The sequence below is a fragment of the Macrobrachium nipponense genome, chromosome 18, assembly GCF_015104395.2.
Source record: "Macrobrachium nipponense isolate FS-2020 chromosome 18, ASM1510439v2, whole genome shotgun sequence".
Lineage (NCBI taxonomy): Eukaryota > Metazoa > Arthropoda > Malacostraca > Decapoda > Palaemonidae > Macrobrachium > Macrobrachium nipponense.
The window spans coordinates 75,217,439-75,231,752 of NC_087211.1; the positions used below are offsets into that span (position 1 = coordinate 75,217,439).

At 38.1% G+C, this 14,314-nt stretch overlaps 1 protein-coding gene across 12 annotated transcripts in view; it reads left to right on the top strand.

Annotated features, from left to right (window-relative positions):
• Positions 1–14,314, top strand: part of LOC135197193 (longitudinals lacking protein, isoforms A/B/D/L-like) — a 185,139-nt gene that overhangs the window by 140,571 nt on the left and 30,254 nt on the right. Inside the window, exon 5 of one of the 12 annotated variants that reach the window (XM_064224199.1) lies at positions 1,981–4,371. The exons of 7 other annotated variants lie outside the window; for them this stretch is intronic. In XM_064224199.1, coding sequence (XP_064080269.1) covers positions 1,981–2,538 — 558 coding nt within the window. In that variant the 3' untranslated portion in view covers positions 2,539–4,371. Of the gene's footprint in view, positions 1–1,980; positions 4,372–6,584; positions 8,515–8,600; positions 10,576–11,573; positions 12,602–14,314 lie in introns of those variants that run through there. 4 more of the 12 variants (XM_064224206.1, XM_064224230.1, XM_064224235.1 and 1 more) reach the window with 4 other exon arrangements.

Below are 14,314 nucleotides of genomic sequence, written 5' to 3' on the forward strand. Positions count from 1 at the left end.
AAGAGGGAAGAGGGGTTTCAAAACAGTATATGGAAACTTTTGGTGAATTGATGCATTGTTCATGCTGTATAAGATACTGTAGTTCACAATTCTGATTAATGTAATCCCTTTGTATTCAGGTATTCCCAACCTATATTGTCCATCATGTAACACTAGATATGCAGTTCATTCTAATAGTCTTGCCTGTTTTTCTGTGAGGTTCAATACTCCACATATTTCTGTAGTAGTTTGATTCTTGTTGTGACCAAATTGTGGAATGATCTGTCTGATCCTCCAGTTGAATAATTGGAACTTTAGAAGCTCAAACTTGGTGCAAGTACATACTTTGTTGACGAGGTTGACAAATTCTCATTTCGCAATTTATTTATTTGTCATATTTGTTTTACTTTATTATTGCTATATTATTATATTATTTGTCACAGTGTATTTTTTATTTCTAAACTTCCTTGTAGTCTGCATCGCCAAATATGGTTGCCGCTTGTCCTGTAACACTAATAATAGTTAACAAAAATTAAATTAACTGACTTTGACTTTCAAGTCTTTAATGAAATCTAATTTTTTCTTTTCATTTGCATTAGTTACAATTCTTTAAAAAGTTGCACTTGTCATAATCTTCATGGGAAAAGGTGATATTTTGTTAGTAAAATAATAGTAACATGCTAGCTCCTCAGCGGCTTGGTTGGTATGGTATTAGCGTCCCACCTCGGTGGTCGCGGGTTCAATTCTCGGCCATTCCATTGAGGAGTGAGAGATGTGTATTTCTGGTGATAGAAGTTCACTCTCGACGTGGTTCGGAAGTCACGTAAAGCCGTTGGTCCCGTTGCTGAATAACCACTGGTTCCATGCAACGTAAAAACACCATACAAACAAACAAAAATAGTAATTTGCTTGACATGGCCATTTTGAGTTCTGAAGGAACTGCCAATGTAGTGTAAAAAATCAACACATGAATGTTTTGGAATTTTGCATGGATAACATATGGGTCTGTTTGGATGTTTGCCATACAGTATAAATAAAGCACTGCATTATCTCTGTTGCTCTTAAAGTCATTGTTTTCATCTTTAGGTGCTTCCTTGTTCCCTATTCCACCATGCTGTGTTGCTCTTAAAGTCATTGTTTTCATCTTTAGGTGCTTCCTTGTTCCCTATTCCACCATGCTGTGTTGCTCTTAAAGTTGTTGTTTTCATCTTTAGGTGCTTCCTCGTTCCCTATTCCACCATGCTGTGTTGCTCTTAAAGTTGTTGTTTTCATCTTTAGGTGCTTCCTTGTTCCCTATTCCACCATGCTGTGTTGTAACAACAAAGCCACTTCTTTTGCAAAATTTGGTGGGATTCCAGAGTTAATACTTTATTTTTGGTGGTCTGTTCAACCATTTTTTTCGTTAGGAATATAAGGTGTGAAGTTTTATTGGTCCAATTGGTTTGAAAATTTTTACAAAGTGTGTGATGATCTTTCAGCAATGTGTTTCATTGTGACATAAAGTTTAAGATTATGAGATTTCTTGTTGTATATGTACTTGGTTGTAATAACATTTACAATGAAATTTGTAAAAATAGAATATTCAATACTCTCCTCCACATCTTTCATATACTATATACAAACCTTAATTGATACATCAAGTTATGTGATTACATTGGTCACTGAGTCACATATTTAGACACATAGGTCTTGTTGACAAATTTACTCTTTAAATGAGATGTGATAGTTGGAATGAGGTCAAGGTTAAGAAACTGGAGTATGTAGTGGTGATATTTAGTAAAGTCAGTTAGAAATTAAACAATAAATAGTGGTGTGTAAAACAAAGTCATTAAATTTTGATATATGTGTGTTCTGTTTATTGGTATAGGGCTGTTCAGTGATGAAGGGATAGTTGTTGGTTAATGAATGAATAACAGAATATGTTCATTGCCATTTTCCTTCCTTATCAAATGATGAAAATGAAAAGGACCAGAGGCTGAAGATTTATGTTCTCCTCTGCAGGCATCAGCACGGAGTACCACAAGGGGAGGATCAGCCGTTGATGGCCTGGATGATGGTGGGAGTGCTGGGAGAGCCACTGCACAGTGTCCTGTATGTGGGCGGCAGTTCCACGGCACCAAGAGGAACTACCTTCTCAATAGGCATTTTGTGATTCACACTGGTGAGAAGCCCTACCAGTGCCCTCTCTGTCCTTATCGTTCAAACCGTAAAAGCAACTTGAAGGTGCACATTCAAACCCGACATGGCTCTCAAGCTTCAGCAACCTATTTCAGTCAAGTACATTCCCCGGAAGGGTGCTCAAGTATTCAGGAGGAAGCATATGGGATCATGTCAGATGTTCTTGGTGGGGATATATCCGTGGTGGAAAAACGCTCCCTCTCCAATCCCATGGATGCGTTGCAGAATTCAGTCACGGATGAACAGCATAGTGATAGAAATCCAAGTCTTGTTGCAGCCAGACAAGCAGAAGGGTTGGGCCATTATGGCCAGGATAAAAATGATCATACCAAGCCATCTTTCCAAGACCCCTTACAACATTCATATAATCCATTTTCCTGATATTAGGAGTCATAATGAAAAGTTACTGTAGATGGCCTTCCTGTGGTTGGTTGAAGAACTCTTTTGTATTTGGAATGGTTGTATTGTCAGAAGCACATGGTGGCACTTTTATTTATGACTTGATAATTCATGTAACCTGCTCGTGTATATACGTACTGTTAGAATTATTTTCATATTTTGTGGATGATAGTTTCTTACATTTTCCTTCTTATTTTTTCCACACTTATTTTTTCCCATACTTTATCAGTTTTTTTGTACACTGGTATTGATTTGAAATGTCACTGAAATATTTTTTAGTAATGTAATCCGAGATGAAATTTCATGTTTTATGAACATTGGAAATTACTATTGTTAATAAAATGTTATTAACTTAATGCAATGATGAAATACAGGTATCCTTAACACACGATAATTGCTTTTTGTTTTGCGCTATACTTTAAACTGTATAAGTTGTTCCGTTAAACCTAATTAAAGAAAACTTTTAAATAGTACTGTCATGTGGAAGCACCTGACGTACCATCCCATGCTTGCTGCATTTTTAGGAACAGTTAATACCTAGTCTCTCCAAAGTTTCCCAAAGAAGCATATGTATACACAGTACCAATAAATATACAAAACAATGGGTATTATGGCACTGCAAGTAAGAGGGGATGACAGTATGTAGTGGAGTGCTTTATGAACATGACACCTAACTGATAATAACCTTAAATATGAGAAGAGATACCATGAAAATTACTATGTAGACTATATCACGGGAGAATTCTTATTTGAGGGGCATTGTGGCATCACTGTACTGGACTGGAGTTGCTTGTGACACACTGTTGGACTTGTTACTAGTGTGCAATCTATGCTAGCTTGGTTTTCTGTTATTTTGCAGTTTTGATGTCGACATCCAAAACAGTCCTTTTGACAGTATTTTGCTTTTCAAGAATTTTATACGTAGGAAACCTTACAGGTTGGTTGATACATGAAAACCTCCAACTTGTATATTCCCTCTAAAGATTTTTTTTTGGCATTAAAACATTATACTTAGTACAATTTGTTTTGGCATAAAAACATATGTAGTACCTATTGTGTGTAACTGCTTGATTTATGGGGTCTACCTGTTTGTTAATTAATTTTCTTAACTAAGGCCTGTCAAACATCCCAGGTAAGCTATTACAACAAATTGTTATTTAGACCTGTTGTTGTGCCATTCAGTTATATACTTTAATTTGATTCTCCTGCATGAGATTCTCTTGACGAACATCAGCATTGGTGTGGTAATATGCCACCATCTTGTGTTGATCAAAATTAAATTAGACAATTGAAAATGGAGATGCATTAACTGAATATAGTCTGTGGCTGATCATTAGTTGAATATGATTTATTAATGAACATTTGACTTATTGCTATTGGTTGCTCAATAATCATGGAAGGCTATAGATGAAGACCTAGAGTTCAGGCAAGAAGAGCTCAAGACAGAAGAATCGAGAGAACACATTTCACATGTAATCTCATTAAGGGAAAACCAGACATAAAAACAGTGCTGGGTATGCAAGTCCAAGTTGGGTATGTACTGCATTTTTTCATTATAAATGGCAAAGTTTACTGTGGAAATAAATGCAGGTTCAGCAGGCAAAGTTTATTTAAAATAATAACTATTTAAAATATTTTCATAGTATGCCATGCAAACTGAAGTTGACCAATTTTATGGTTTATACTTTTTTCTTTAAGCCAACATAATACGAGGACTTACGAATCACAATATGTACATCAGTAAAATTTTAATGTTTTCTGGATAATTTGGTTTTCATTTTGAATTTGATTTGTTTTGCAGCAAACTCATTTAGTCAAGTATTGTTTTGTGAATTGTTGATAATAAATCTTAACACACTGCCACATATTGTGTGAATTTTCAAAGTTTGTATCTTAAAATTTTTAAATAAAAAAACATGTTATAAGAATATACTTTTACTTATGGAATACCCCACATTTATTACTTTTGGACTACATCAAGTATATATTGATGAAAGACACTTTGTACTCTATGTTGATCTTCTATTGTAGAGAGACTTTTTAGTCTTCCTAAACCACACTGACATTTAAATGACTTCACATCCCATGTTCATTGTATTGTTAAGAAAAGTAAACTACAGAGATGTAAAACTGTAGTATTTAGGAGATTGCTACTGTTTTGCTAAGTGATTCCTTTTAACAAACTTGGAAAATCATTCTCTGGTTCCTGTAATCTTGTGTCCTTTGAGAGAGGCTACTGAAACCTGGCCATTTTGCTTTCTGTTCATCTTTGTTTCTCTAAGGCCTGGGGTGGATGAGGCCATTAAGTTTGCCATCCCTTTGACCCCTACTTGAAAAGATATAGTAGCTCCCAACTTATTAGAAGTTATTACTTATTAGCTACATTATCGTGATGGCTTTCTGCTGGGCAACGTTTTCAGAAGTGATGTGTTTTACCGATAAATCTCCTCTAGATTGGCTGATGTTTAAAGTCCAGGTTAGCATTGGCTAGAAACTGTGGAATTACATTTATTGTTTAGGCTGTGCATGTTGTCTGTGAATGTCTTGAGCGCTCAAAGCATTCTTCCTACTTGCAAGATTTGGCTGCTTATCAGGTCAGACTCTTGAAGTCTATGATAAGCACGGTTCACGGTTTCCACTGTATTTAATTTTTGGACATTAGACTGTAGTATGTATATTAAATTGGGTTCTGTATAAAAATCATAGGTTTAAAGGTCAACTATGTTCCATCTGTTCTTCATTTCAGCGTCTTCTTGACTGTCGAATTCTCGTGTCTTGTTTTGTTTTACGTGAATCATTTAATCCTCATTTTTGTAAGAGTGGGTTTGTCGCCATTGATGACGTGAGTTGCATTAACATGATTTTTTTTAATGACTTAGCGCGACTTTCATAATCATGCCTGTCTCAGTCTTCTCACAAAATGCTTAGTAAAATTGGAAATTATGAGATGGAATTGGCTGATATGAATGCAGGAGTCCAGATATAAATTGTGAGTATTCCATATTCCTAATTCTTGAAGTCATCTGTTATACCAAACTCTTCTTATCAGCATTTTGAAGCTGAAATCATGTTGTATCCTCTTTAGGATAGATTTTGCTCTGTTGCACAGAGGGTAAGATGTTCTCTTGTCCTTGGAAACCTTCTGGAGCAGATTATGAAGTGGATTCAGATGATGACCTGGAACTGAATAAGATTAATGGTTATGGAATGAATTAAATGTTATCTGATAAGTACCAGTTATAAGCTGTGTTAAAGTGGAATGAGTTGAAGAATTGGGGTTGATTTCATGTCTTCAAATCTCATTCTAATCAGGTTCTTGTTTGATAATTGGCATTGTAGTTGGATGTACTGTAAATCAGTCAATCAGTGTCTTGTTTGATATTGTCGGATTGAAGAGTTGGTACTGTTAAATTAATTTGAATTATTAATTTTACAATACTTTTTTTTATAAGAGATTTAGTCATACACCTTTTAATTGATAGACCCAAGGGTGCATTTTTGATGACTGTTTTCACAGGCTAAATCAAGGGGAACTCAGGATCCAGAGAAGAACTTCTCTGGATCCTGGGTGAACTTAAGTTGGGAACTTTATAATTTGGTGTGATGTCCATCTTAACGTCATCATCATCATCATCTAATGGCATTTTATGCAGTAGGGATAGTGTTGTATTGCATTGTTGTATTTGCAAAAGTGGTTTTGTATATTTGTCAATATAAGCGAGTGCATTACACGAAAGTCATTAGTAAAGAAAGTTGAGTACGCACCGGAAACAAGCTGTTTTTATTGGTTATATCGTTGTGATGATTAGGTTAGTTATATAGAATAGGATTTTGGGGATTTTATTTAAGACTGATGACATCTTACACTTTGCTGATGATCATGTAAAGCATGCTAAGGGGAAGAAAGAGAGAGAATGAGAGAGAGAGAGAGAGAGAGAGAGAGAGAGAATTTTTAGTGGGAGAGCCTCTGCCAACCCGACAGAAGAAAACGAGGGCTTAAAAGGCGACCTTTTGCTCTTGTGTTTCAGAGAGAGATCCTCCCTTGTCCACCATCCCCTTCGCCGCGACAGCACACCACCACTCTCACGCCCCTCCTCCTCCTCCTCATCATCTTGTGCCTCCCTCACCTCGCCCTCACGTCAAGGAGACGGCAGCAGAAGGAACTCGAGGAGGAGGGGGAGGAGGCGGAAGCAGCTCAGATGGCGAAGGTGGCCAGGCCTGGAAGGAGCTGACCTGTACAGTCTGCAACAAGACGTTCCACGGGAGGAACAGCAAGTCGAACATGGAGCGGCACATGCAAATCCACACGGGGGTCAAGCCCTTCCAGTGCCCCCTGTGCCCTCACCGGGCGAACCGGAAGGGCAATCTGAAGACCCACATAGAGGCTAGGCATGGGAAGGATATGTTTGTGTGTTTGAGTGATGTCTAGTAGAAGAATAAGGGAACGAATAGTTTCACGAGAGACTTTGTGCTATACTCCTGTCATCCCTCCCAAAATCTGATGGTATTGAGTAGCTTTTTGTCCAATTAGATAAAACAAGTAGCAATAGTATTAGATATCTGTACTTTCCAGAAAAAAATGAAGCTTTGTGTTATGAATACCTGTGGGAATGAGAGTAGGAAAAGTAGTAGTTGTTTTTGTTTTGTGCTGACAGAGGGAAGGTCCCTGTTGTTGATGTGATTTCGCCCGTCTTTCATGGGGTTGGGTTGGAAACAGTTTTACCGGGATTCACCAAATATTTTTCCATTTCCATATCGATGTATCTGCTCATCTATGCGGAAGACGGAGGCAAGGATCTTTGAATTTGATCACTGATTCCTGATGGTGTCTCTGGAGTTAGACCTGATGGTTGTTGCCTTCGTTGAAATTCATTTGGTCCAAGACCAACAGCATGTAGAAAGAACATGGCAGGGAAAAAATCAAATGAAAAATGAAATATTTGGACTGTAATGGAATTCGTTGCAAGTATTTATTTGTTTAAATTTCCAGTTTGTGAGCACCTGAAATAATCCACCAGTTTGAATATATAAAGTAGTTGTAGTAGTGCTACGTGTTGAAATTTGTTACGTGTGTATGTAACAAGACAATCTATTTGTATCATGCGGGATGAAATGAGGCCTGTAAACGTCGCTAGTCTCTTCGGTGAAAATAAAGGTTCCTCTGGACGCCTGCTGTAGCAATTGCAAATCTTGACTGACGTATGGCCAACTTTGTTTAACAACAAAAAATGACAAAAATTTTGAAGTAATTTTTATTTTTCCTAACATACAAACCCGACGACGGTTTGTATTTGTGTAGGGGTAACAAATTTAGATCTCTAGAAACACTCAATTTGATGTTGCGGACCAATGTTCGTTCCATCCTTTCACTCAGAGAAAGTAACTGTGATGACAACTGCACCCATTTCTTTGGTGTCTGAAGTGTTTTGAATGTATAAAGCACACTCATTACCTTTCGTCGGTAGGTAATGCACATAACTTGCAATAATATCTAGAGAATTTGCCGGTAACTTGGTTTCCCCCCAATCGAGATCTGAAAGTGTTGTAACGCATCCAGCAGTAACGTGAATAACTGTCCTTTGAGACCAGAACAAAGTCATTTAATTTTAATTTTTGCTTTCCCTTTCCTCTTTACTGCATTGTCACTCCGAATTGCCAACACGTTTGCTTCCTACAAAATAAATAAATAATAAAAAAGGAAGTTTCACCGAATTTGTTGCTAGAACTTAGGTTGCGTCTGTCAGTGAGCAAAGCATTTTCTTCTTTCCCAGAATTCGAAATAGGAGTTCACTTTCTTCCCCGACCACCATGAGTTAAATATTTTATTTGATATCGAAGGCAGTTTTTCAATTCTGAAGCTTACGAAGTAAGCATGGTGATAACGAGTTGCAGATTCATCTTCCAAAAATGTTGTCTTAGGAACACACGTAATACACCATGTTTCTCTATCCTTGATAATTTTATTGATGTTTTTATCTGTTTTGAAGAGAATTTCTTCCCTGAAAGTGTGGCAGTGAAGAGCGTTTGTCTTTTGTCGTCCACAGGCCCCCCATCCCCAGCAGCGGAGGAGGGTCCTGGTGTGTCCCGTGTGCGGACGCAGGTTCGAGGGCAAGGACCAGGCCAAGAAGTCCAAGTTGGAACGGCACATGCGTATCCATACTGGAGAGCGGCCATTCCAGTGCTACTTTTGCCCCTACAGGGCCAAATACAAGTGGAACCTGAAGACCCACTTGCATCTGAGGCATTCTGGTCTCTTCCACCCTCAGAATACTCTGCAGTGACGAGAGTTGCTTTCTAGACGTTTTGACAAATGCCACCACTCGGGATTTAGGAATGAGTGCTTTGTGTTTGTCTGTTCTGGTAAATCTTACCACAAGGAAAAGAAGATGAATGGTTTTAAGTTTACTCTTGCTACGCACAGAAGTGAAATGGACAAGGTGGTTTTAGTTGACAGACCGTCTCAGTGAAGCAAGGTTAAAATTTGTCGAGTGTTTGACGAAACACACGCCAGTGAAATTCAATTTTTATGATTTTGATTAAGTACATTACCCAAAAGAGGAATGGATGTTTTGTCTGCATATTTGTACTCAGTAGATCACGATACAACGAGAGAGCGATTTTTGGACAAATATGTCCCTAATTACAGAATGATCGCACATCTGGAAAGAATCCAATTTGAAAGTATATTTTATTATTCAATGTAAATTTAAAATTTGAGTATGTATTTAACATATTGAAGTGATGTGTAGCAAAATGAACGACACATTATTATTGGTTTTGATTACGTAGGTGATCAATACATTCCAGACCTTTGGTAAAGTCATTTAAATAATTAAAAAGCTTGGCAAAAGAAAAGGTTTTAGATTAGTTTGAAGCAGAAGGTAAATGTAATTAAAACTAGCCATTCCGAAAGGCTAACGTCTTGCTCAGTTGGTCAGTTGAAAGGTAGTATTTTATTTATTTTTTTATCTTTCCGTCGAATTCCATTCCATATATCACTTGAATACTTTTATTTTTTTGTCTTGCTACTGCATTTTTCTTTTGTATAAATGTTGTGGGATTTAGGTGACACTCTTTGTAATATGTTGGAATAACAATGTTATTTCCACATGAGATTGATTATATGTTTATTTGTTCAGCTATTGTGAACGTTATCAGAATATAATTATTTATGATTTACATTTATGTTGCTGTTATACTTTTGGGTACGTTTAAGTTTTAGAGTGAATTAAAATGTTTCGATTTATGCAGTGGAAAAAATTTGTTTGGTTTCTGTTCACAGTTCAGATACATGTATATTCAACTCCATTGGTTTTTAACTTGTGTTTTAAATGCCATGTTTTTGTATAATAATATAAGGGAATTAACCGTATGATCCATTCCAGTGTTTGATTGTTAAGGATACAGTGCTAGTTTCAGGATGGCAGGAAGCAGCGGTTACCGAACTCTGTGAGGATGTGTTGCTTGCAAGATAACCTGTGAAAAGTGTTTGCTTGTTTGACCAACTGCTGGGTTGTGTTGCTAACGTAATCTGTCAAGGAATATTGACTGGGTGAAGACGATCATTGACTGTTTGCGAGTATCAGATCTTTATCAAGATATTCCTTGTTCTTGAAGAATAGTGCATTATTTCCTGTTATCCTTTGAGAAAGAACTGAGAATTTGTCGTAAGCAGTGAAATTATAAGTGAGGAAAAATTTGCCGATATCGGAAATAAAATAGGGAACTGTATGTAAAACTTCAAGTGTAATTAGCAGTGGAATATTTATTGTTATAATCATATTAAGGTCTTGTGGTTGACGTTTACCGTAATTTCATTTTGGGTTGTTGAAAATACAGGGAACTGTTCTGTTGTGTGGAAGCTCCAGTGTTGTGTTTTATCTTTGGTAAGTTGTACATAACCTGACCCAGCACGAGTACAATCAGTATGTGTGGAAAATGTCCACTCAATTGTGGGAAAAACAGTGATAGCATTTGGTTTTGACTTGTATCCTTTGTAGAATAAAGGAATGAATACGATATTCTCATGTTTCACTTGGTTCCCCATAAGCGTTGTATTCATGTCATTATTTCTCTGTGTAGCCTGTGTAGCTGGCTTCTTAGATATTTCGCTTACTCGGGGAGTAAGCTTACATACTACTTTGCTGTTGTTGTTGTTGTTCTTGTTGGGGGGATAGGAAAGTCTAAAATGTTCTGAAAAAAGTGTTTCACATTGAATTGAAGATACAGGAATTTTAGGATAGGATAATTATGGTATATTTATTAGAATGACAATGTGAAAAATAAATGATGTGCATGTTAAACAATATACAGAAAAATGATTTCTAATGAAATATAACGTATTTACTATTTTAATTTTCGTTGGTAAAACAAGGTTCTATGTGACCTTAGATTTTAGCACACGCCCCAAGTAAGCCGGAGGTCGGATCACGCCTTGTTACAACACTTATTTCAAGGGATGTATCATTGTGCATATACACGTTGGTTACCAAATAGTTTGGTGCTTTCTAATTGAAATCTGGTGGATCTCGGCCTAATGTCAGGAATTCCAGTCGTGAATTTTCTTCATATTGTGCATTTCATCCTGGAGGTAATAAGGTCACAGATTAGATAATGTATCCAAAAAGGTGATGAAAGCACGAAGCTAAGAATTCGGGAGGGGGGATACGTTTGCTACAAATGCGTTTCCTGGTCATTATAACCAGTTGCATTCATTCTCCGTGTACTGCTGTTTCTCTGTTTCTCTTGTATAGGGTCTACAAAGTTATTAATAGGACTAGGTTCGCTGATCTACTTTTTTGCAGTGTGTGTGCACATCATAGATGTGTTTGTATGGATATTTAGGCTATGTAAGTAATTTGTGTTTTGAGCGCTTGGTCATTTGTGGGTACACGGTATGTGTGTTTGTGCGTGTGTGTAGCTTCTGTTATCACTGTCCCTTACTCTACACACACACACACACACAGAGCTATGCAAAAGAACGATCCCTTCTGAAAACCACCTTCTGTTTTCCGCAGGTGGTGGGTGGTAGTGTTGGGGTCCTGGAGGAGACAGACGGGCCCCTGAACCCCTCCTCCTTGGTTGGGCCTGGGGGGGCTGCGGACAGTGTCATGGGGGCTGGGTTGATGTCAGGAGCGGGAGAGGCTGCGACACTTCCCTCGATAGATCCATTCCAAGGACCTGGCTGCGGCGGAAGCGGCGGCGGCGATTCGGTGCCCGCCCTGCAGTGCCCCGATTGCGGAAAGCTCTTCTACGGCCGCAACCGGAGGCAGCTGGTGGAGAGGCACCGCATCATCCACACGGGCGAGAGGCCTTTCCAGTGCCCGCTCTGCTTCAAGAGGATGAACGTCAAGCATCACCTCACGAGGCACCTCAGGACGGTCCACCTCAATCAGTGGGAACATCTCAGTAAACTCAATCTCGTCTGAGTTGGAAGTTTTCGGTCAAAGGCGGTCAGTGTTTATGGCGGCCGTTTTTCTTCACCTAGAGACCCACTACTCAGCTCTGCTGGGAACATTCGAGAAGCTGAGACGCATCTGATATGGAAACCTTTGGTGGTCATAGTGCTTGAAGGGATTATTTTTGTCAATTTGGAATAGAGGCCGGTAGGGCATAAAACCAATGTTTGTATCATGCCCTGGCCTGAAGGATGCAAGGATTGAAGGTTGCACGAGTCAAGTATTTAGTATTATTATACTTTGTTGAAGTACAGGTGAAGGGTCTCTCCCTATTTAAAAATGTGACTACGTCATAAAAAGTTTTCATGATGTTTCATGTGTTTTGCAATGTTTTTTCCATGGCATATATACAGTTTATTACTCTTATGAATTAATATGATATTTAAGAGAATTCAAATTCTTTGATAGCACAGCACGCCATATTGTTCTTGTGGTGGGTCTGGGATTTATTGTTACTAATTGTTTCCATATAATTTGACTGTATAAAATTCTGGACTCTGAAGCAGGAGTTGAGAGATCAGTAAGAAAGAGTAGATGTAGCAGGGGCGAAATGGAGAGAGATAGCTAGACGACTAGTAAATCAAAATTCCCCTTAGCAGAGAGAGAGAGAGAGAGAGAGAGAGAGAGAGAGAGAGAGAGAGAGAGAGAGAGAGAGAGAGAGAGAGAGAGAGCAAGCAAAGACTTGCACTGGGTACATAAGACTTGCACTGTTCTATGAAGCAGACACGTGAGCCATGACAAGTAAAATATACGTTTTGAAAACCTGTGACCATAGAATGTTAATTAAGATTCATGACCGGAGTATGATTGGAAGATCGATTTTTCTGTACGAGCTGCTACCCATGAAGCTTTCAGCCTCCGCCCAGTGGTGGTCTGTCCTATATAGCATTTTTGATGATGGCGATAACTACAGCTTTTGTAAGGTTATACTTACCTCATAGGAGGCAGCATGTATTTTCTAGACACGATCTCCGCGTCGTCAACTTTTGCTGGTATAGAACGTACTATTGTTTAAAAGTCCGAGTAATAATAGTTACTCAGATGAAGCTTTGATCTTCAGAGTAATAATAGTCATGTTAACGAAGGTGATATGCTCCGTAACTCTGGCTCTCTGGCTCGATAGTAATCTTAACTGAAGTGAAGGAAGAGTTTCCAGACATAATCAAGTTATAGAAGTTTTGGCGCTACGAACGGGTAGTTGTGCTTAATAATGAAGAGTCAGTGGTTGTTGAGGCATTGTTGTTGCGATACTTGTTATATGTGTAAAATGGAGTGAAAGGACGTTTGAATTAAGATGATGAAAGTCTTAGTGCTATAGTAGATTCACATCAACCGTGCATTTGATGTCTAGGCCGGTCCCTTACGACGCTCCTGATTGGCTGTTGATAAGCCAGTCACAGAGCTGGAAACTCTGTCTCTCTCGAGAGTTCACATGAGTAGGATCTATGTTCCACCACTCCTGAGGGATACGTCTTTCAGGAGAGGTGGAACATGGCATCCTGCCTATGTGAACTCTCGAGAGAGACTGAGAGTTTCCAGCCCTGTCATTGCTTATCAGAAGCCACTCAGGAGCGTCGTAAGGGACTGGCCTAGACGTTAAATGCACGGTAGATTAGAATCTACTATCCTAGTAAACTATGCAGTCAAATTGAAATATTGGAAACCAGATCAAATCAAAAAAGCCTTTGTTATGACACTACTGAATTGTTATAGACTTGGTATAAAAAGGTTTAAAACAATAACGCTCTGGCGTATTGCTGAAGGAATGCACAAACTTATTATAAGGATTGGTAAATAAACAAGAGAAGGAAACGTAAGGGTGAATGATAAAGGAATGTAGTAGTCCTTGTGCATCGTCAGGTCTACTTTTAATTGAGCGCCACCTGTGATTCTTTCTCAATAAAACTCATTATCCGGAGATTTTGTTTCTTGTGCCAGTTTCCCCCCAAAAATATATTTTTTAAATGATTTTTTTAACGGAATATTGACAAAGTATTGGGATACGCTTGCCAAGAGGGGTTTCTTTAAAAAAAATTGACATAAATTTTATGACAAAAAAGTTTGTTTATGGTTTTCAGTTTAATGATACTTCGTGTATCTTAGTCTATTATTATTCTTTTCCTGTAATCTTGAATAGATTTATCTGTCTCCATAATTAAACCCAGTTTTTCCTTCAACAACATTTTGCTTAGTTTTCCCTTTTCGTAATTGTAACGTGTTCTACTGTGAAAATTTTCCAGAGAGTTGTTTTCCGGTACATAAAAAGTTCCCATTTATTTCCTTCACAATAATCAAATTCA